Source organism: Dermacentor albipictus, chromosome 3 (assembly GCF_038994185.2).
Source record: "Dermacentor albipictus isolate Rhodes 1998 colony chromosome 3, USDA_Dalb.pri_finalv2, whole genome shotgun sequence".
NCBI classification, from domain to species: Eukaryota; Metazoa; Arthropoda; class Arachnida; order Ixodida; family Ixodidae; genus Dermacentor; species Dermacentor albipictus.
Window position 1 is genome coordinate 139,188,076 of NC_091823.1, and position 20,498 is coordinate 139,208,573.

The 20,498-nt window shown below is 47.5% G+C and overlaps 1 protein-coding gene across 5 annotated transcripts in view; it reads left to right on the forward strand.

The window, feature by feature from the left end:
* LOC135917742 (uncharacterized) overlaps positions 1-20,498 on the forward strand; it is a 100,710-nt gene that overhangs the window by 23,204 nt on the left and 57,008 nt on the right. For 4 of the 5 annotated variants that reach the window (XM_070534730.1, XM_070534735.1, XM_070534734.1 and 1 more), the window contains exon 4: positions 18,993-19,170. In XM_070534730.1, the coding sequence (XP_070390831.1) occupies positions 18,993-19,170 (178 nt within the window). The remainder of the gene's footprint in view (positions 1-18,992; positions 19,171-20,498) is intronic. The other variant, XM_070534733.1, reaches the window with a different exon arrangement.

Sequence of the window (20,498 nt, forward strand, 5' to 3'; positions counted from 1 at the left end):
ATTAGGCGATGCATATGAGTACGCATTTGATAACATGATGTTATGAAAATTGAAATCACCTAGCAGAATGATTGGCGCTCCCGGGAACAAAATGTTTACGTGATTCAGGCAATCATGAAGGTCGTCGTGAAAATTGGAACACCCAAAAGGAGTGCGGTAACATACACCAATGACAATGTTTTTTTTAAAATCCAGGTTGAGGCAACACCATGTTGCCTCCAAACTAGTCTTTATATAAACAGCGTAACTTTCAACTTCCATGTTTACAGGAAGAGGAACGCCACCGCCACATCGATTATACCTATCACAACGAAATATTTTGTATTTTCTTTCACAGTAAAACGTCTCTTCGTTTGGTATTTTATCAGAAAGCCAAGTTTCGGTTAACGCGACAATATCAGCGTTAGAATCGTTGATTAATGCATACATTTGATCTTTTTTCTACAAAAAGCTGCGAACGTCAGTAGAGAGCACAATCAAGTGGCTATTGTTAGCGGAATCGCCGCCACCCCTGGCGTTTTCCTAGCTTCCCGAGAAAGCCAGTGCGCGACCAGAACGAAGGTGCCGCGGGGAGAAGTTGGCGGCATTGGTTGCGTGTCTGGATGGTCCTATTTCATATACTGCCTCAGTACTGCAATTATAGCCGTAGCATGGGTCATTAGCAATCAATCTGTTATAGCACAGTTTGAAAGGGCAGTTCAGTTCTTTGGCGTAATTAGTAGCTTACTCTCTAATACGAAGAGTGTTGGCTGAAAAAATCTTCCCGCATTACCAATCTGCTTTCTTTGAGCATGTGACGCCTCGAAAAAACCGTTTCTTCTGTTTTGTAGGTGGAAAACTTTACTATAATAGGTCAAATTTTGTTGGTAGAAAATCGCTCGATCCTATGCGCGCGCGCAATGGTATCGGCACATAAGGTTATTTCGAGAGATTGGCGAAATAAAACACTTTCTTCTGTCTACTGCACCGTATCAGAAGCGTTATCAACGATTCCAAAAAATACTAAATTGTCCCTCCGAGAACGATATTCTGCTTCATCAAGACGCACGCGCAACCTAAGCGCCTCGCTTTCCAGCTGCTCAGTTAGTTTACGCGTTGTTGTTAATTCGCACTGTACATCATCCAAAATAGATGTCCGCTTTTTGACAGATTCTAGGCGCGTATCTATGGTAGAAATATCTTTAGTAAGTGATTCTGGCAGACTCTTAAGCTCTAAGATGTCGCTTGACATCGTCATCTGTGCAGCTTCAATGCGAATTCAACGTTCATGCATGTCCTTCATTAATTTGTGCATCTCCGTAAGCTGATCATTCATGGGACCCGGATTCCGTTCGACATCGCCGCATATCAACAGCAGTAATTTACACAAAGGCATTAACAAGGCTTCTAGGCATGGAAGCACCCCGATACAGTGGTGGTATTGGGCGGCAAACAGTGCAAACAGTGAAAACACTCGCCGTGGGCACGGCACAAGGAGCAGACATACATTGTTACTTCTATAACAGTGAACGGGGCGATCGTTTCTCACCTGCGCAAGAAACCGAAACGGCTGTTTCAGACGCATGTTCACGATGTCCGCGCCACGCCCACTGGCGAAGATCCGTGATGTTTCTTCTTTTACAGCATTGTCGCAAGGCAACAGTGCCGATGGTGGCGCTGAAAATCTGCCGACGTCAGTAGCACCATCGCGCATGACCATGTACGGAGTTGATCTTAATTGTCAAGGAAACGTTGAGCCAGTGTATCTGCTGCTCCACCACTCCCAACATCGAATCATTGACGCTTGGTTCAGTTGACGTCGAAGCGTCTTTGACGAAAAGAACGGCCTGCACAAGAAACAGAAAGGGATGTTTCAGACGCACGTTCACGACGCCCGCGTCGTGCCCACTCTAGCACTGGCCTCGGCGTCCACAGTGAAAGTACATTGAATATGCCCCGCAGAGCGTCTCCGCCCCAATCCAGTTCAATCTCCTAATGAGATAAAAGCAGCGCGGGCTTTCACTCTCCCTCTGTAAACGTTGGCTCCCCCTACGCGGCGCTGTACTAGGAGGCGCCCTCCAAAGACTCTCTCCGCGCGTCTCTGTTCAACGCAAACTAAGCGGCGAGGGCCCAAAGCGCAAAGCTATCGGCGTATGGCATTCTTTGTCGGCATCGCAGATCGCTTCAAGGTACGGTCCACGCGGCGGTGCCGCCGACCGAGTATGTTTGGTCACGGTTCACAGTGGCTCGATGCGCATGGATAAGGCGCTGACGGGCAATAATATAATGATGAAACGTCATTAGCGCACCTGTTTGCCGACGTACCGTGACCCCTTACTAACGTACGGCGATGCACTCAAAATGTGCCGTTCGCATACATTCAGGCCAAACAAAGACCGCGCCGTGAAATGTACGACCTAGTCGACAAGAAATCCCGCCACCGTCTAGTAGACTTTGAAGTGACATGCCTGTTTGGTTTACTAGAATTGATATGAATGGAGATTGAAGTGAGGCACACCAACGGAAGTACGAGTTTGTACGTTTATTTTCCCATATGATAAACACACCCACAAACATTTCACTTGTAGATATTGCGAACAACTATCACACACGTCCTTGCTCAACATCTCCTTCACTGGCACCTGCATAAAACGCATCACTTCATTGGTCAGACACACTGTTTTATTCCATAACACTTTTGTCGTCATTCATAGATTCACATTATTCTCCGCTGTTCTTAATCAGCGCAAGCACCATCCTGCGATTAGTGAAGTAGTTAGGTATATAACCTATTCGGTCCGCGACGAATTCTGCCCCCCTTCCAACGAAGCCTTAAAACAGCCGAAAGCCAAAATACTTAGGCATACATATATCTACGAATTTAAGCTGGTCGAACTATGTTACAAAAATATGCCAAACTGCGGAAAAGAGGCTTTGGTTCTTGCGATGGAAATTGCAGTTAGCCTCACAGTCAGTAAAACTAACAGCTTATTTAACGTACGTTCGACCCACGTTAGAACATGCCAGTATAATCAGGGACCCCTATCAGTCAGGGTTAATTGACAGACTGGAAATAGTTCAACGTCGAACAACAAGGTTAATTCTATCGCGCTATTCTCGCACAGATTCAGTCTCCGAAATGCGCGGTTTACTGAACTTGCCCACACTCGCTGAACGCAGGCGCATAGCTATGTTAAAGCTATTTTTTCTTCTCGCAAAAACATGCATTCAATATCAACAGCGAACAGTATTTGATAGCAAAACAAGGTAGAACACTACGGAAAAGCATATGTAATACTTTTCAAATACCTCAGATGCACATTAACGCTTACGCATTTTCCTTCTTCCCAAGAACCATTAAAGAATGGAATGAATTACCGGTGTTAACGCGAGAAAGAATCAGTGCGGCAGAATTTGAGAAAAACTTAAAGCAACATTGAAAGATGTACGCATGCATACTTGCTCACCCTTTCTTCTTTTTAAGGGGGGGGGGGGATGGTGTATAACCTTTTTTATTAACACTGCATCTATAGTCATATTGATCGGAGTAGCTGCAGAATATTTCGCTTATGTATCTTCTTTGTTCTCTTATGTTCCCCTATTAAAACACTATTCATGTACTGCCTTAGTGATGTACTGTACTAGTTCCCGAAATACTTCTATTGACTTGTTTTATTTTTGTGCTATATGTATTCTTGTAATACCATGTATTGTACTAATTGTTGAAGTGCTGCTTTGACCCACTCTGTAACGGCCGACAGGCCAACAGTATGAGTAAATAAAAAAAGAAAAGTAAGAGAAAACAGTCCTACGCAGTTACCTACTGGGTGGTGGCTCGTTAAGGTCTGATTCTAGTTTCAGGCCAAATGAGTCTTCCATTCTTGCCTGAAAGGTACTTTCTTTGCGATTGAAATCACCCACAAGAAACGCAGGCAGACTTTCATTCGTGGAAACACACTTGAATACGACGGTGATGCCGTCTTGAATGGCCACATAGGGTTCTTTACGGCTCTTTACATACGCCTGAATGCATGTCGCCTAGCGGAGCGATCGACGCCTAGCGCCATCTGTGGGAGAAATTACGCTCGTGTGATTAGTTTATTTTGCCCATCTTTTCCGATATATTCTGTCAAGACAAATCGTTGGGTACAGGTACTCTTTATATACGTATAACCCTTCTCGAGTAACAAACCCCTGAAGATAGCTGGGAAACCGGAATTTCCGTCGTTTGGGGAGTCAAGGTGGGCCTAGAATTCGCCTTTCGATGCGATGTGTGTGCGTTTAAATCAGTAATTCTATATATACAATGGTTATCTATTATTTCATCGTGGAGTTACGCATATACCACCACCATAGGGTTTTCTATAGCGGAACGAATATATATATATATATATATATATATATATATATATATATATATATATATATATATATATATATATATTCTGAAGGTGTTTATTTGGGAGAGCTCGGAGTAGCGCACCGTCGACGGGCAGGGCACTCACAGCTTCCAAGTACGAGAGCCGTTGCTGAGCATGAGCGCTGGACCCACTAGAGTTTAAAGCCAGTAGCACTGAACCCACTAGCGTCTCTCTTCGCTACAATCACTCCCCGGGAGCGAGAAGGGAGCCGTGTCCGGCGACCTAACAGCTCGTCACGATGAGCGGGTCGTAGTAACGCTTTAAACAGTCGACATGGACAATGTCTCGTCCACAGCGGCGCATGTCTGCAGATGGCTCAACTGGTTCGATGACATAGTTCACAGGGGAAGCGCGTTCGAGAACACGATAAGGGCCTTCATACTTAGGGACCAGTTTCGATTATAGGACAGGGGCAGTTAAAGGGACTGAGAGCCACACGAGTGCTCCCGGATCCAAGGTGACCGGGGCAGTGACGTCACTGCGAGTGCTCCTCTGGCGCTCTTGATCATCGGAAGTAAACGCCCGTGCGAGGTCGCGACACTCTTCTGCATGTCTGACCGTGGCAGAAATAGGGACGCACTCGGTTGCATCCGGCCGGTACGGAAGAATGGTGTCGAACGTGTACGAAGGGTGTCGACCATACAGCAAGAAATAGGGTGAAAATCCAGTGGCGCTCTGCGTAGCGGTATTATACACGTATGTGACGAATGGCAGAATGGCGTCCCAGTTCATGTGGTCGGAGGCAACGTACATTGAAAGCATTCGCCGAGCGTACGGTTGAAGCGTTCTGTGAAGCCATTCGTTTGAGGGTGGTACGCCGTAGTCGTACGATGAACAACGTGGTACTCTTTGAGAATCGCATCATTTACTTCCGACAGGAAGACGCGTGTGCGATCGCTGAGCAATTCTTGAGGTGGACTATGCCGCAGGATGAATCGGCGAAGCAGGAATGATGCAACATCAGACACTGTAGCTGCTTGGAGAGCGGCTGTTTCAGCGTATCGTGCAAGGTGATCTACTGCCAGAATGGCCCAGCGGTTACCAGCCGACGTCAGGTGAAATGGCGCACACAACTCGATGCCAACGCGCTCGAACGGCCGGGTAGGGCAGGGTAGAGGCTGCAGACGAGCTGGCGAGCGGTGGGGTGAAGATTTTTATCGCTGGCAGTCGGGGCATGAGCGAACAACTTTTGAATGTAGTTCTACATTTCTCGCAAGTTGTAGCATCGTCGGAGGCGCTGGTAGGTTTTGAAAAGTCCCAGTGAGCACACAGTGGATCAGAGTGGAACGATGCGCAGATTTCAGAACGCAGGCTTCGAGGTACAACTAATAACCACTGGCGGCAGTCAGAGGTGTAATTGCGTCGGTGAAGCAGGTCGTCGCGAATGGCGAAATGGCGAGCTTGACGGCGCAATGCACGAGTGGTTGGCTGCGATGACGGATAAGCAAGGCATGCTATGATGCAGGCAATCCAGGGGTCCTTGCGCTGCTCAGAAGCGATGATACCAATGTCTACGGAAGAAAAGTTAAGCTGGGATATTGCGCAGCAGGCATTCTCATCTGGCAAGGGGGAACGTGACAGGGCGTCAGCATCAGCATGCTGGCGTCCGTTGCGGTACAGTACGCGGATAGCACAATCCTGTAAGTGAAGCGCTCAGCGGGCGAGACGGGCGGAGGGATCCTTCAATGACGACAGCAAGCATAGTGCATGGTAGTCCATGACGACATCAAATTGGAGACCATACAAATAGGGTCGGAACTTGGTAAGCGCCCAGATGAACGCCAGACATTCTTTTTCCGTGACGGTGTAATTGGTCTCGGCTTTAGTAAGCATACGGCTTGCATATGCCACAACATAATCAGGAAACGCTTCTTTGCGCTGCGCTAAGACAGCGCCGAGGCCAACACCGCTGGCATCTGCGTGTAGCTCAATACGTGCCGTTGGGTCATAGTTGCGCAAAATGGGAGGAGACGTCAGCAAACGACGAAGCTTAGGGAATACCTCGTCGCACTCGAACTACCACGAATGGAGAGGTCCGTTGCTGCCAAGGAGCTTCGTCAGGGGTGATATGACGGCGGCAAAATTGCGAATGAAGCGCCTGAAGTAGGAACACAAACCTACAAAGCTGCGCAGTTCTTTGACGGACGTCGGTTTAGGAAATTCAGCTATGGCACGAAGTTTGGCTGAATCGGGGAGGATTCCATCCTTCGAGACGACATAACCTAGTATCGTGAGCTGCCGCGCTTCAAATCGGCACTTCTTTAGGTTCAGTTGAAGGCCAGTGTTCGCTAAGCACGTCAAAACACGCAGTAGGCGTTGAAGATGCGTGGTGAAGTCAGAGGCAAAAACAACAACGTCGTCAAGATGACATAAGCACGTGTGCCACTTGAAACCGCGGAGAACTGTGTTCATCATGCGTTCAAAGGTTGCTGGCGCATTACAAAGTCCAAACGGCATGACATTAAATTCGTATAAGCCGTCGGGTGTGACAAAGGCTGCCTCCGGGCTATCGACGTCAGCCATAGGTACTTGCCAATAGCCGGAGCGTAAATCTATAGATGAAAAGAATTCTGCTCCTTGTACGCTATCGATGGCGTCATCGATTCGCGGCGGCGGGTATACATATTTGCGAGTGATCTTGTTCAGGCGCCGGTAGTCTGCACAAAACCGTACCGAGCCGTCTTTTTTCGTAACAAGGACGACAGAGGATGCCCATGGACTGTTGGAGGGTCGGATCACTTCGCGGTGAAGCATATCGTCCACTTGCTCATTAATCACACGACGTTTTGTGGCAGAGACGCGATATGGTCGTTGCCACAATGGCGGTTGGGAGCCAGTGTCAATATGGTGAGTGACAGAAGACACCCGGCCCAAGGAAGGTTGCCCGACATCAAACGAACGAAATTCTTCTAAGATGCGCAGAAGCCGCGAACGCTGAGGTGGGGTGAGGTCATCGGCCATAGATGAATCGAACACACCTGTGGGCAAAGGGTTGGACGTAGAGAGAGAAACCGAGCGTGTTGTAACTGGCGCACGACGTGTCTTCGGGAACATCCGTAATTTGTACGGCGTCGATCACTTCCACGTGGCCAAGACATTCGCCTTGAAGCAGCATCACAGGGTATGAGAAGGGGTTACAGACAAAAATAGCTGTGGAGCCCTGTTTCACGTTCACAGTCGCAAGAGGCAGCAGCAGACGTTTTCGAGTATAAAAGCGGGCCGACGGAGAAAGTAGTGTGATGGCGTCAGAGAGGCTGCTGCAATGCATTGATACAATCACTGACGAGTTGGGAGGAACGTTGGTGTCGTGCCTGACCAGTAGTTTGTTTGCAAAAGAAGCCATTATTGGCAATCGTCATATCTGAGATCGGCGACAGTTCTAGTTCGGCCCGTGCGCAATGAATCACGGCATCGTGGCGGGCGAGAAAGTCCCACCCCAGGATAACTTCGTGGGAGCACGAGGAAATCACAATAATTTCGATGGCGTATACAACGTCCTCGATGAAAACACGAGCGGTGCACGCCGCAATAGGGGGAATACGCTGTGCGCCTGCTGTGCGGACGGCGATTCCAGCAATGGGCGTTGTATTTGAAGGAAGCGACAAAGCTTTGCGTCCGTAACTGATACAGCGGCTCCGGCATCCACGAGGGCATATGTGCGCACACCGTCAACTCACACGTCTATCACATTGGTCGGGCTACGTTGAGGACTTCCGCGTTTCGACGGCGTCGCAGCCCTTGCCTCATGGACTGCGACGATTAGTTTTCCTCATCCCATGCTTCGGGATAAGGCCGCATCGGTGATGGGGAGGGTCGGTGTGGAGAAGTTGAGCAGCGGATGTTGGCGGACCGGCGGAATGGTGGTGACACAGCCCGAGGTTCGTCTTCGTAATAAGGGCGCGGAGAACCCGCCTTAGAACTTGGCACATATGGTGTAGCGCTAGGCGGCTGCACGCGACTATAGTGGCGTGCGTTGTGGCTTTTATAGCCGCACGCAAAACATATCGGTCGATTGTCCGCTGTACGCCACCGAGTCGTTGCGGGAGGTCCCATCCATGTCGAAGGACGCGTTGGACGTGGTGGCTGGTGAAGTGATTGCATAGCAGGCTGTTGTCGGGGCATAGCGAGGACTTCGGCATACGTGAGTGGTCCCCGTTGAGGGAGTTGTAGAGGCTCGGTGACGACTTCCGCGTAGCTGAGTGGCACAGCCGTCGGGATCTGTTGGGGCTTGGCCATGACTTCGGCGTAGATGTGAGGCGAAGCCGCAGCAACACGCTGGTGGTGCTCAGGCACCTCGTGCAGTTCTTGCGCTATGACGTGGCGAAGCGGAGGCGCAAAACTTGGCGTAGGCACGTGTACCGACTGCAGCTGTGCAAAATCCATCAACGAGAGTTGCCGGACAACTTCCTCGCGGACGAACACATTCATTTCTGCGAGCAACACTGCCTGGTTGGACATGGCAGCCAAACGAGCGAGGTGTTCGTCACGCGGTAGAGATCGACGGGTCAGTGACCGTTGCCTGCGGAGTTCTTCATAGCTCTGGCACAGTGTGACAATTTCAGCCACAGAGCGTGGACTTTCGGCGAGCAACATGTTAAAGGCGTCGTCTTCTATGCCCTTCGGGATGTTTCGGATTCGATCAGACTCCTCCATGGTCGAATCGACTTTCCTGCATAGGTCCAGGACATCTTCAATATAACTGGTGAATGTTTTTCCTGCCTGTTGAGCTCGTTCTCGCAAACGTTGCTAGGCAGGCAGCTTGCGAACAGCAGGGCGACCAAATACATCGGCGGGGGAAGTCCTAAATTCCGACTATGTCTGGAACTCTGCTTGATGGTTGTTATACCACAGGCTGGCCACTGCAACGAGTTAGAAGAGAACATGGCTCAGTATGGCCGCTTCGTCCCACTTGTTAAGGTCGCCTACCCTGTCGTACGCCGTGAGGCATTCGTCCACGTCAGTGTCGTCCCCTCCAGTGTAGAGAAGATAGCGGACATCACTAGGCAGACGGAGGAGTACGCGACGCAGCTGGCCAGACAGGGGTGGCAACAGTTTAGCAACTCGCTGAACGGGACCCTAAGTACGGCCAAAACGTGGCGCATCCTCAAGGCCCTAATGGACCCTAGCAAGAACAAGTCCGAAAGCGGCAAATCGATCCAAAGACTGGTCCACCAGTACGAAGGTCCCGAAGAGCAGCTCCTGAAAGAAGTCCGAGAAAAATGCTACGGGAAAGACCAAATCGAAGGTTACAAAGGAGATTATCTCGGCGAGGAAAACCCGAAAATGGACCGACCCATCACAAGAGAGGAGGTCACCGAGGCCGTGAGAGCGGCCACCAAGAATACAGCGGCGGGAGCGGACAAGATTCGAAACTCGCTCATAAGAAACCTAAGCGACGAGGCAGTCGATCAGCTGACGTCGTACCTCAACACGCTCTGGCAAGAGGGGAAGGTACCGGCAGAATGGAAACACGCCATCGTGGTCATGATACCCAAGCCGGGCAAGAAACTACAGATCGAGAATCTCAGGCCGATCTCGCTTACGTCGTGCCTGGGAAAACTGTATGAGAGAATAGTCACCAGAAGGATCCAGCAGCACCTGGAGAACGGGAGGTGGTACCCTGACAGCATGTATGGCTTCAGGGCCAACCTATCGACGCAGGACGTCCTCCTGCAACTCAAAGAGTAGGTACTCGACACAATGCCTAAGGCGGGTGAAAACGTTGTGATGGCGCTCGACATCAAAGGCGCCTTCGACAACGTCAGCCATGCGGCCATAATGGCGGGCCTCAACAACACCAACTGCGGAAGGAAAGTACACGACTACGTCAAGGACTTCCTAACCGACAGAACGGCAACGGTAGGACTGGGGGAGTTGAGGAGCGACACCTTCTCCACACCGTGTAAAGGCACACCCCAAGGCCCCGTGATATCGCCCGTGTTATTTAATGTGGCGATGATCGGCCTGGCAAAACGACTCGGCGAGATTCAGGGCATCCAACACGCGATGTACGCGGACGACGTCACGGTTTGGGTCACGCAAGGTTCACTGGGAGAAAAACAAGAGAAGCTACAAGAGGCTGCGCACTGTGTCGAATAGTACACCAGAGAGAGGGGACTGGTATGCTCCACAGAAAAATCCGAATTACTGAGAGTAGGTAGACACCCCACCCAAGCAACGCTGGAAGTAACGCTTGATGGTCAAAACATCCCGGAAAAGAATATGATCAAAATCCTGGGCATGTGGCTACAGGGCAGCAGAAAATGCAGCCACACCATCAGCCTGCTGAGCAAAGTGACGGAGCAGGTGGGCCGGATGAACAGCTGGGTCTCCCAAAAAAGATACGGCATGAAAGAGGAAGACACACTCAAACTCGTCGGCAGCCTGGTCGTCAGCCGAGTCATCTGCTCGCTACCGCACCACGCGATGACCAAAGGGGAGAGGGAAAAGGCGGACACGATAATCAGGAAAGCATACAAGACGGCTCTCCATCTGCCGAAAAACACTTCAAACGAAAAACTACTCCAACTGGGCATCAGCAACACTTTCAGCGAACTGGCGGAAGCCCTGCTTGAAACGCAAAAAGCCAGACTCAAAAGCACCCCTGCAGGGAGAGCGCTCCTGACTAGGCTGGGACGGGACACGAGTGGACACGTAGATAGATACGCAGACGTGCCCGACTGCTTAAGAAAAACAATAAGCGTTAGGCCAGTACCTAAGAACATGGACCCCAACCTCCACGAGAGCAGAATGCAGGCGCGAGCCGAATACGTGGAAAAGACACTCGCGCTACTAGAGAACACGGTGTACACGGATGCTGCCACGTACCCGCGAAAAGGGAAGCGCATGGCCACGGCGGTGGTGGTGGACGGCGACGGGAATCTGATCACATGTGCGACGGCAAAGGCAGCTGACACAGCGGAGGCCGAAGAAATTGCCGTGGCGCTGGCGGCAGTAGAAGGATATAGGACAGGCAGGCCTCTAAACATCCTAACAGACTCGAAGGAAGCGTGCAGAAATTACACGCGGGGCAGGATTAGCAAAGCCGCCCTCAGAATTCTTGGCGGAGCCAACTTCGCCGAGAGGAACGTTACGCACAAGCTAATTTGGATTCCGGCCCACGCAGGCATAGAGGGTAACGAAAGGGCAGACAGCCTAGCTCGAGAGACCACGTTGCGAGCAGAGCAGTCGCGCGCCCCGGAGTATCACCCACACGCTTGTGAGGGAGGATACACAGAAATCTTAAACTTATACAGAGGGACGAGAACGAAATATCCCCCACCGCACAAAGCTCTAACGCAGGAGGAAGCAACGAGTTGGCGCAGATTGCAGACAAACTCCTTCCCAAATTTATATATCCTAAACAAAATGTACCCAACACAATATAGAGACACCTGCCCATGGTGCGGGGCCACACCCACACTATACCATGTCACATGGGAATGTAAACACAATAAATCATTCGACCAACACAATAACCCGAGTGCGGAGCAATGGGAGAGTCGGCGTACCAGCTGCGAGCTCACGGCCCAAAGGGCCTTAGTGCAGCACGCTAGTGAGGTAGCTAGGCTCATTGGAGCCCTGGAATAGGGGCCCACCCTTGCTGGAAGAGGCTCCAAGTCGCCGGCGCCCAAGACGACCGAGACCTCGAGACGCTAAATCCTTGAAGGAACCAAAATAAAGTTTCTCTCTCTCTCTCTCTCTCTCTCTCCAGTGTAGATAGGAGGGTCGCGATGATCAGGCACCCCGGGACACGCAGTGGGTGCAGGAGGGGGCGTTTACTGGCACGCGTCTTGGGGCATGGTAGATGGTAGGGTACGGGACCGGAGTTCCAGGATATTGTCCGAGACTACCCATTCCCTCCACCAATTCTAAAGGTGTTTCTTTGGCAGAGCTCGGAGCAGCGCAACGTCAACGGGCAGGGCAGTCACAGGTTCCAAGCACGAGAGCCGTTGCTGAGCAGGAGCGCTCGACCCACTAGCGTCTCTCCGCAACAATATATATATATATATATATATATATATATATATATATATATATATATATATATATATATATATATATATATATATATATATATGTGTGTGTGTGTGTGTGTGTGTGTGTTATAGCACTCCCGTAGCGGGACGGTTGTACTGCCTCGTTACAGGATCGATGTTTGTGGAGTGTGTATGGGAACAAATAATTTTAGAGTCCGCCATCTCGGCCATGAGGTCACACCAAGAGCCGCCACTTTGATTTTCAAAACCGAAACTATGGCGCCATTTCTTCCCATGATCACGTTCCCATATCACGTTCCACATCTATCCGCCATATTGGACCATTGCATCATCATCATTCGTACCTGAATTTGGTCGCCATCTTCTATTAGAGGTTTCAAAACTATGCCGCCATCTTTGATTATAACATCATAAACACATGATTCACTTACCACGTCATCACTTGCAGCAGAATTTTGACGCCCTCATGGATTATGACGTCACAGACACGTGACGCCAACAATCAAGAATTGGGTTGCCATTGATTCACTATGGGCCGCCTTCTTGGATTTATCAGTGACGTCATCATTTGGCTGCCATCTGTGATATATCAGTGACCTCACCAATCAATCACCAATTCTAAGTACTAATGACGTTACCAATCAATCACCAATCGGGTTATATCACTTTACTGTGAGGGTCGCCATCTTGAATTGCTCGAACTTTTCTCAATTTCACGCCCAAGGGAAGTGGTAGCAGACCCCAAGAAATCAATTTAGATTGGATTGTAAAACTTTATTTGTCATACAGATGTAGGGAAGGCGTTAAGCCTTCCCACCTAGGTGACGGCCAGGAGTCCTTGGACCCTAGCGGTGGTTTCGGCCAGTCGGACCGTCGTCAGTTGAATCTCCGGATCAGAGCTGAGTAATAAGGCCTCCCATCGTTTTAAATACTTTATTCTTCCCTCAGAGGGAGCCTGTGGGCATTCCCGCAGAATGTGATTAAGATTTGGTTTGGAAACGAGTTGGTTTGCAGGCCACGCCCAGTGGAGGCCTGGCTCTTGTTCAAGGATATATCAGCCGGAGGATATTTAACCCGCCCTAGTCTGTAGTGTTGTGTGATCTCTCTGTAACACACTAAGTGGTCCCGCCCCGTGAAGCCTTCGGCTAGCCCACCAGCTCGGAATGTAAGTCCTTGAGCTAATTCGTGGGCCGCCTCGTTCCCAGCGAGGGAGGCGTGCGCGGTTGCCCAGATTATTTCAATATTCCTGCTATCTCTGCAGGTCTGCAGGATTCTGTTCACCTCGGGAGAAATTCTGCCTCTAGCAAAGTTCAGCTTTAGAGTCGACCTTAGAGTCACTGACTATAATTTTGGCTGAAGTACTCGTAATTGCAAGTGCTATGGCAGATTCTTCTCCAATCTGAGAGCAATCCGTTGGAACTGTGCCACTGGCTATCAATCTAGTTTCAGCTCTCGCGACAGCTATGGCCATGCGGCCGCTGCCATAGTCTGCAGCATCAACTTAGAGCACGTCCTTAGAGTTTTGGAACGCTTCTCAAGAGCCTCGGTCCGTTTCTCTCTGCGTTCCTTGCGATGGATTGGGTGCATGTGTTGAGGTAGTGGTGCGATTATTAGTCGGTTCCACACGCTTCGCGGCAGGTTGACTTTGATGCCTTCTTGCCCCTCATAGTTTATGCCTAGCCTAGCTAGGATTTTCCTGCCCGTAGGGCTTCCCGCAAATCTCTCATACTGCGAGATCCTCACTGCTTCAATATCTCCTCAAGAGTGTTGTGGAGCCCTAGAGCTAAAAGCTTTTCATTTACAGAGCGGATGGGAAGCCCCAGCGCCTGTCTGATATTGTCTTAACCTAACCTTCGCAGTGGAAGTCATTGAAGAAGGAGCGGAAGCAATACGAAGGGGTTTTTCCAATCCTTCATCCACCGAAGCTTTCATTTCTTGCGCTCTTTTGTGAAACAATTGCCTTAAATTGTATGGTGGCTATGTCAAAACGTGAACGCATCACAAGTCTTGACCCACAGTAGGCGCATCCTAGTAAACACAATTCTTTCACATCCGATCAAAACTGCTCTCTTCATCGGAAAATATACTCACTGTAGAGTTTACAACCACAAATTTTCTAGCTTCAATTATTTGTTGAATGGTAAACCGTGTACACGCCCCACTGTAAGCTTTCCGCATATGAGAGCACATGGTGAGTGTAAGAATTGTTGCCTGAATTTTCTGAGGTACAGTTGATCCGTTGATCCGCAGTTGATCCCAGCATAGTGCAGGATGTAGAAGTGATAGGTACGGTAATGGGCAGTGATCATAGGTTAGTGAGGCCTACGATTCACCTCAATTTGAAGAGAGAAAGAGCAAAACTGGTCAAGAAGAAACAGGTCAACCTAGAGGAGGTAAGGGTAAAAGCAGACAAATTCAGGCTCGCACTTGCAAACAAATACGCAGCCTTAGAACAGAGAGATGATGATTACATAGGGCTAATGAATGAAGGCGTAACTAGGTTGGCTTCATAGGCAGCACTTGAAGTGGGAGGCAAGTCACCAAGGCAACCAGTAAAGAAGCTCTCCCGAGTAACAAAGTACCCAATAAAGAAACGACAAAAAATGAAACTGTCCAACTCAAGATATCAGATAGTATTCGTGGAACTGTCAAAACTCAACAAGCCGACAATAAGTGATATTGGAAACTGTAACGTGAGAAAGACAGAAGCCGTAAAAATGGACGCAGCCTGAAATCAGTTATAAAGAAGCTTGGCTTACGACAAACCAAGACAAATGCACTAAAACATAAGCAGGGTAAAATAATCAGCAATCTCAAAGACACAGTAAAAGCTGCGGAAGAATTCTATACTGACCTGTACAATACCCAGAGGAGTCAGGATACCTGTATTAGAAACAGCAAAAAACAGGATACAGAAACTCCTCCTTTAACCAGCGATGAGGTCAGAAGGGCGTTGCAAGCTATTGAAACGAGGAAAAGCGGCAGGAGAAGATGGATTAAGAGTCGATTAATTCCAAGATGGAGGAAACATAATGCTTGGAAAACTAGCGGCCCTTTATACGAAGTGTCTATCGACTGCAAGGTTCCGAGAAAACTGGAAAACTGCAAATATTATACTAATCTACAACAAAGGAAGACGTTAGAGAATTGATAGTATATAAAATATTTACCCCAAATAATCTCCAATTGAATAAGGGCAACACTGGACTTTAGTCAACCATGGGAACACGCTGGCTTCCGGAAGGGATAGTCTACAATGGATCACATCCATGTCATTAATCAGGTTCTTGAGAAATCCGCAGAGTATAATAAGCCTCTCTATAAGGCTTTCATAGATTACGAAAAAGGCATTTGGTTCAGTAGGGATACCAACAGTCATAGCGGCATTACTTATTAAAGGAGTACAGAACGCTTATGTAAATAACTTGGAAAACATCTACAGAGGTTCTACAGCTACCTTAATTCTATACAAAAAAAGCAGCAAGATACCTATTAAGAAAGGGGTCAGTCAAGGAGATACAATCTCTCCAATGCTAATCACTGCGTCCTTGGAAGAAGTATTCAAGCAATTAAACTGGGAAGGCTTAGGAGTAAAGATCGACGGCGAATATCTCGGCAACCTTTGGTTACCCGATGACATTGTTCTATTCAGCTGCAATGCAGACGAATTACAAATAATGATTGAGGACCTTAACAGAGAGAGTGTAAAAATGGTATTGAAGAATAATATGCAGAAGACAAAGGTAGTGAAGAATAGCCGGGCAAAGGAACAAGAGTTCAGGATCGCCAGCCAGCCTCTAGAGTCTGTGAAGGAGTACGTTTACCTAAGTCAATTTATCACAGGGAACGCTCATCATTCATAGGAAATTCACAGAAGAATAAAAATGGGTTGATCGCATACCGCAGACACTGCCAGCTCCTGAATGGAAGCTTACCAGTATCATTGAAAAAGAAAGTGTACAATCAGAGCATTTTACCAGTGCTGACAGGTGGGGCAGAGACTTCGAGACTCACAAAAAAGCTTCAAACCAAATTAAGGACCACGCAAACAGCGATTCAACGAAGACTGCTATGCATAACGTTAAGAGATGAAAAGAGAACGATTTGGATGAGAGAGCAAATGGTGTAAGACGAAGTTCCAATTCACAACAAGAGAAAAAAAAATGGAGCTGCGCAGGTCATGCAATGCGCAGGTTAGATAACCGTGGCACCATCAGGGTTACAGAATGGGTACTAAGAGAAGCGAAACGCAATAGATGACGACAACACACTAAATCGAGCGATAAAGCTACGAAATTCTCGGGCGCTAGTTGGGATCGGTTGGCGGAGGACAAGGGAAATAGGAGATCGCAGGGAGAGGCCTTCGTCCTACAGTGGAAAAAAAACAGGCTGATGATGATTTTGATGATGATCCATTGAGCAGCCTGGTAGAACATACTGGTGACGAAAGGTAATTGCTTTTCTCCGCAAATGCTTTTTGAGTAAGCGAAGCCAATTTCTAAAGGATGTGTTCTTTTGTCTTGCAAGCGCCAGATGTAATTTTAGGAGCCGGAAATACGTCATGGTTACCTTGCGTCATTTTATTTTCGCATGTGGGTCTCGGCGATCAGTCCAGCACTTTAAACCGAGCTAAACAGGCCTTTTAAGGACTTCGGCCTCCCTTGACACATCACGCCTGAAAATTATGCTTCATTAGAGTGGTCCTAAAATGTGTTCCATCGTCCATATTCACTGCTTTGCACTGCTTTTACAGCGCGCGTCCAAGAATTACGTACACAATGAATCGGTAACGGCAATGTTGCGTCATTGAGCACAAGTTTGCGTTTAGCGAGGCATGCGCTGTGGTTGAGGCTTTTTTTGAGCAGATTGCACAACGGCAACTCCGCATTTCGTCCTTTACACAATATATCCTAAGATGGCGCTTGCTGTCATCAGGAGGGATTTGGAGGTTGTTGACTCGAGCAGAATAGCTTTTGTCTGCTATCACTGCTATTCTAATAATTTATTTATTTACCCACAGGGTCATTCGGCATTAGATGGCGAGTCGGTTATAGCACAAATAGGAAGGAAATAAATCACAAGCTTATACACAATATTTGCTTATTATACAATGTTAGCTCAAAGTATGATAAATGCAGTAATAGGACATGATATATAAAACTAGCAATAAACAAGAAAAAAGGAAAGGACCACCAGCAGTTCGTACAAATACTTGCTATTATGCAGTGTTACCTTGTGATTTTCAAAAATTTCCGTTGTTGTTAATGGAAACAAAGTTAGAAGCAAGTTCATTCCAATCTTTGCATTCCAATCTCATTCCAATATATTTTTCACGTGTTTTAACCACATTTGCTGCTTCCCTATCTATTGAAAAGATATTCAGAGAAAACCGTGACGACCGTGTTATCCCTTCAACATTCACTGTAAGTGAATAGAGATGTAAGGGCATGAGAAATGAAAAGGTAATTTTGGGTAAAAACAGCATTTTGCAGTTTTTTTCAAGGACACATCACCAAGGAAAGAACAAAGGGCCCAAATTTAGCCAGTAAAATGCATTGACGTAAGTTATGTGGAAATAGCGTGAAAATAAAGTGTCAATTCGCTAGTGCAAAAATCTAGGCGAAAGAACATTTTATCAAGCTTGTGCGAACTTTTTGATGGTGATAGTGCACAGCAAGTCCATTAAGGCGGCCGGTAGTGGCTTAAGCAGACGTCATGAATTTCGACAACCATTAGTACAAACCAACATAAAATGCTTTTATTGAAGGGCTACATTGCCTTGTGAATGAACGAAATGCTTTACTCAGAAAGTTTAAGAACTTATCGGGTGCCAAAACAGGCCAAATACAAGAGAAAAAAAAAACTTGTTGGCGCAGCACTTATGTCAGCATCACTGAGTGTCCGACTAATAATTTTGGAACGAAAGACATTTTTAGTCTACATTTCCCCAATTATTCACAACTTTTGGCAGAATCAATGATAACAAATTTGAACGGATACATTTATCATTCTTAACTGGTTTAAAGCAGGTCACAAAACAGGCATCTATAATACTTATGACAGCTCGTTTCCCGCCATTCTATAAGTCTAAATGCGCCCACGTGTTCGGCCTAGTGTTTACTATTGCGGGTGATGGGATTCATCGCGTGGCAAACACACGATGTCCGCAATCTGAAAAAAAAATGAAGCTTCGAAAGTTTGCACACAGTTCACCAGCCTCGCATCCCTAATAAAAACTCACAGCTTCTCCCGAAAGGTGAAGCATCGATTGTGATAGCAAATTAGGGGACAGTAGCGTTATCGGCCGCATAAGTTTCTAAACAAAATTAACAAGCATGGTGTCAAGAGCGCGCAAGCAAACATGAAAGTATCTCAGTCAACTGCGAAAGCTCGCTGTCACAGCGCTGGATCTAGGAAGCACGGCAGCTGCCCAACTCCCATAACCTATTCAGCTCTTCATCAAGAACAAAATCAACAACAAGACACCAACTACACGTAAAGAACAAAATGATATTGCCATTGCAAGCATCTCAGACTTGTAATCATCTCAGATGATTCTGATCAGTTTCTTTCATACGCTTTCTTTTGTCAGAACATGCACCGACCGAGCCGCCATGACAAAACTTACCAGCAACGTTTCGACGAAGATGCATTTAGATGAGCTGTGGGACCGCTACCGGATATACCACTATGGTCAAGTGGGTGGAAGTATCACATTCAGAGGATTAGTTCCTCTTATTTCTGCGACGTTAGCAGCGACGGGATTGCAGGTAAGTGTCGTAATCTCCTACAAATCCGGATATACTTTGAGTCGCACAAAGTTGTATAGAAACCCTCGTCAAAGGGATTCGTTGATTGTACGCTAGACGGTAACGGAACTCCCGCTTTCACTACACAACCTGTGCAAAATGTAACGTATTTTTTTCCCACGGTAAGAGACAAGGTGTAGGTAGGCATCCGCTTCAAAAAGGAAAATGCAAGCTGTGTGTGACTAAACATTGCCTGTTCAAAAGTTTCGATGGGAAAACGCATGCACAAACATTACTCTGAATTTATCACAGCAAACGAGCCCTTAGATGCTGCGAAAACAGAATGTATGATGTAAATGATATAATGTGATTACCTCAATTACGACGCTCTATTATGTCTCGCACAGTTCAGAAACAGCGAATAGATTACAAGCATATATGTGTGTATGTATATATATATATATATATATATATATATATATATATATAAATTAATGGCAATTAAGGTGGATGAAAAAACAACTTGCCGCAGGTGGGAACCGAACTCACAACCGAACCCACAAAGTTGTGGATAAAGATCGCGCCCCTTGGTTAACCCCCTTTCTTTTCGTTTATATACATACATACATATATATATATATATATATATATATATATATATATATATATATATATGAAGACTTGTGTGTTTGGTTGCGTTTCAACGGCTAAAGAGTATTACGCATCACTCGGGGCAGGATGCGTCTGCATATATCGCAAGTTTCTCGAATGTTATCGCGGGTTTTATCCGCGGTCTGGTTGTCGCTGAACCTTGCGTAATCTGACTGCTGTAGAACTTTCTGGAAGATACGCGGGCGTAAGCGATCATTCTGGAACTCACGATGACTCATGTATAAAAGCCGACGCTCTCGCTCCGCAGATAAGATTTTCCACGATCACCGACTGTGTTGGCAAGTATCGTTGTTCTTTGTGTATAGCCTATTTCTTTGGGCACAGGTTCGCCCAATATAACGTTAGTTTCGTCACTCACAGCTTTGCTCATTTCTTCACGGCCGCTATTACGTGACGTCTGGTGGAGGTTCTAGTGCGTTTATGTACCGAACGCCCCCTCAAAGCCGTGATCCAAGCACGAACCACGAAGACAGCACGAACGTCGCGAAGGACTAGCGAGGAAGGTTTAGAAGGACAAAAAGCTGAACTAGTTGGTAAGGATTCATTATGCGACTACTAGTTGCATAATGGATAATGGGTCCTTAGAGCCTGCGACTATGGAGCTAGCCGCAGGCTCCAAGGACTGCCGCTAGAGCACGTACTGTTGCCTGAGTCGACCAGAAAGATCGTTACCAAGC